The sequence below is a fragment of the Mya arenaria genome, chromosome 17, assembly GCF_026914265.1.
Source record: "Mya arenaria isolate MELC-2E11 chromosome 17, ASM2691426v1".
In the NCBI taxonomy this organism is placed as follows: domain Eukaryota; kingdom Metazoa; phylum Mollusca; class Bivalvia; order Myida; family Myidae; genus Mya; species Mya arenaria.
The window spans coordinates 29,371,935-29,374,761 of NC_069138.1; the positions used below are offsets into that span (position 1 = coordinate 29,371,935).

At 40.4% G+C, this 2,827-nt stretch overlaps 1 protein-coding gene across 1 annotated transcript in view; it reads right to left on the minus strand.

Moving 5' to 3' along the window:
* Positions 1–1,735: 1,735 nt before the first annotated feature.
* The window catches only part of LOC128223353 (contactin-5-like), a 6,872-nt gene continuing 5,780 nt past the window's right edge, over positions 1,736–2,827 (minus strand). The window contains exons 6-7 of the mRNA XM_052932631.1: positions 2,658–2,783; positions 1,736–2,118 (exon numbers count right to left, since the gene is read on the minus strand). Of these exons, the coding sequence (XP_052788591.1) occupies positions 1,736–2,118; positions 2,658–2,783 (509 nt within the window). The remainder of the gene's footprint in view (positions 2,119–2,657; positions 2,784–2,827) is intronic.

Here is a 2,827-nt window from a genome sequence, read left to right on the forward strand (position 1 = left end):
GAGTGTGTTGTTCTTCATTTGGCTAAAACTATACATTATTTAAAAAAGGACCCTTATTTCAAATAGTTTAACTTTATCCATGTGTCCTACGTCTATTCGAATCACACTATACAATGTTATTCCAGGCAAACAAAGATGAAGGTTGTACGTTGAAGTCGCCATATGGTAGGGCAGGGGTGTGGTCTATCGGCAAATTTATGGAGTGAAATACTCGGGCCATTTTTAATGGCTTACTCATGATACTTGGTACCCATTACCATCATGGTGGTTAATAGTGCTTGACGTAGTTTGATGACCTTCAGCCAGTTCGTCTTAGAGTTGTGTGCCCTTGAGTGGATATTTACACTGCATCGTTGTTTGGAGTAATAACCAAGGGAAACGACACCTTATAAAATCAATCTCAAGATAAGTACAAGTTGTTTCCCCTTAATACAATAACAGCAATACGCAGTGTGTGGAGGCAGACATCACCGCTGGAATAACTGGTTTTCAGTGATGTTGTCTCGACTATAGGGAATGCTATACTGGCCCTGGTGTCGGCGTCACACCTTGGTTAAGGTTTTGCATGTTAGCACCTTTCAGTCAATATCTCTGCAAATACTTCATGTATTCCATTGGAAATTAAACAAACCTACTTAAATAATCAAGTGACATAACTCTGTCATGAACATAATGCTAGTTATGGACCTTGACCATTCAACTTCTTAATTATGGTTCAAGTTTTGCCTGTAAGCACAAATGTATTAATATCTCAGCTAATACTTGATGCATTGCATTGATACTATATTCAACAATACTCAACCACCTAACCTACTTAATTAATAAAGTTAGATAACTCTATTTTGATCAAATTAGATAACTTATAATGCCAATTATGGCACTGTAATAATCGTTTGACATAGAAAATCTTGTTAAGGTTTTCATGCAAGCCTGCATAAGTCAATACCTCATCAACTACTTGGTGTATTGCATTGAAATTCCTTAATACGGCTCCCATCCATCAAACCTACTTAACTAAATAAGTCAGATAATACTCCTGCATGTTATGCAAATGATGTCTATTTATTATTCGACTTAGGAATTCTGGTAAAAACCGGGAATATTTGGTTTTGTAAGTACTGGATTACGACCCTTAACTGAACAGCTAACATCGGACTGGCATTCAATCCTTGTTTTTAAAAAGGTACGCTTGTCGTACGGGCATGTGTACGTGTGGACTACTTTTTGCAATCTACGTCATACAGATATGTGTACAATATACGCGCATAAAATGACAAAAACAAAAATGCACGTGCACGTCGATTTATTCGAGATTTAGTGAGTCAACCACTGTAGCCACTAGCAGACCACTCTTAAATCGTCCAAATTTATGTCAATTTGAAGAAATACGTTAAAATGCACTATTTCGGATTTAATTTTTTCTAGGAGGAGAGCATCCAAACACCCCTGCCAACATTTTTAATTATTTAAAGTTCGTCTCTGAAGGAGAGGCGAATGTCAAAAAGTTGTACCCTTAAACCACGCCCCCTCTTACGTTAATTCCTGTATCAATCCCTGGTAGCTACTCTTACACGTACGCATACGCGTAGTGTTTCGCAATCAACCTATCTAATGTCAGGTATTCAAACGCATGCAAGTGTGTATTCCTTACTCTTACATGTTTCCGACTCCGATGATTTAGAAAATGAACTACTTATATGGAACTCAACTTTATTGTATATTGATGAGGATCATATTAGTAACATCTGATAGAAAATAAAACAACGGAGAAACAAAGCCAAGGTGCATGTGAAAGTTTCGAAACTGCGCTGACCAGCCCAGCCCTGGGGCTCTCTCTTGTTGTCGGCAACATGGGCAGAGTCTGTGTCGTCGGCAACATGGGCACAGTCTGTGTGCTCGTAAGAACTATTTTCTTCGTCTCGACCGTGTTGGAAACCTGCGCCGCCGTCGTTTTCGCCATGTCGGCAAAAAAATCTTGGACTACCGTCGTGGTGGTCAACTTGTCGGCGGCGGTGGTAACGGGAGCGGTAATTCCGAGGAGATCGTTTGCGGCTAGGGGGATGTCGGGTATGGCGTTAGCCTCGTATGTCCAGGCGCTGTCTACACGGGTCGACCTCTCTAAAATGTCAAACAAATAGTCAAGGAAGTATCAATAGGTGTAATACATACCCTGTGTCAGATGTTTGACAGTATAATTTCCAGTCGAAACTCAAACCCTTTAGCTCGATACCCCAGGGACCGGCTAAAATAGTTCGAGCCTCGCGAATATCGAGCCAATCGGGAATTCTTACAAATGGTAAAAAAGAATCGGTCCTTTACATAATGGTCGAACCAACCATGAATTCGAGCCAAGCATTATCGAGCCGACGGGTTTCGAGTGAAGTTTAAAGTTAAGTGTATTTAATCAGGAAAACCATGTAGTGTGATGGAAAACCACATTTGGGGGGGGGATGCTTATCACGTCATGGGACAAAATAATACAAGTTACCATGATTCCACGACAATATTTCCATTTACTAAAAATCCTGGTAACAACCCAAAAGTGTCATTCTGCATCATACATTCTCGTGTCGGTGCATTCAATTAACGCATGAGCAGATCGTTTTCTTTAGCTAAAATGTTAATGCCTAACATATCTTTGAAATGACATGACTAACCTATGACGTCAATGTGGTAGGTTAGGGCATCTTTCCCGTGGAGATTGCTGACCTCACACCGGTACAGGCCCTGTGTGGACGGACCGACTTCCGGTAACACAACCATTTCATTTAACAAACCTATGTCTGTGGGGCAAAACATCATTTGAGATAACACAGTTTTATGTCAA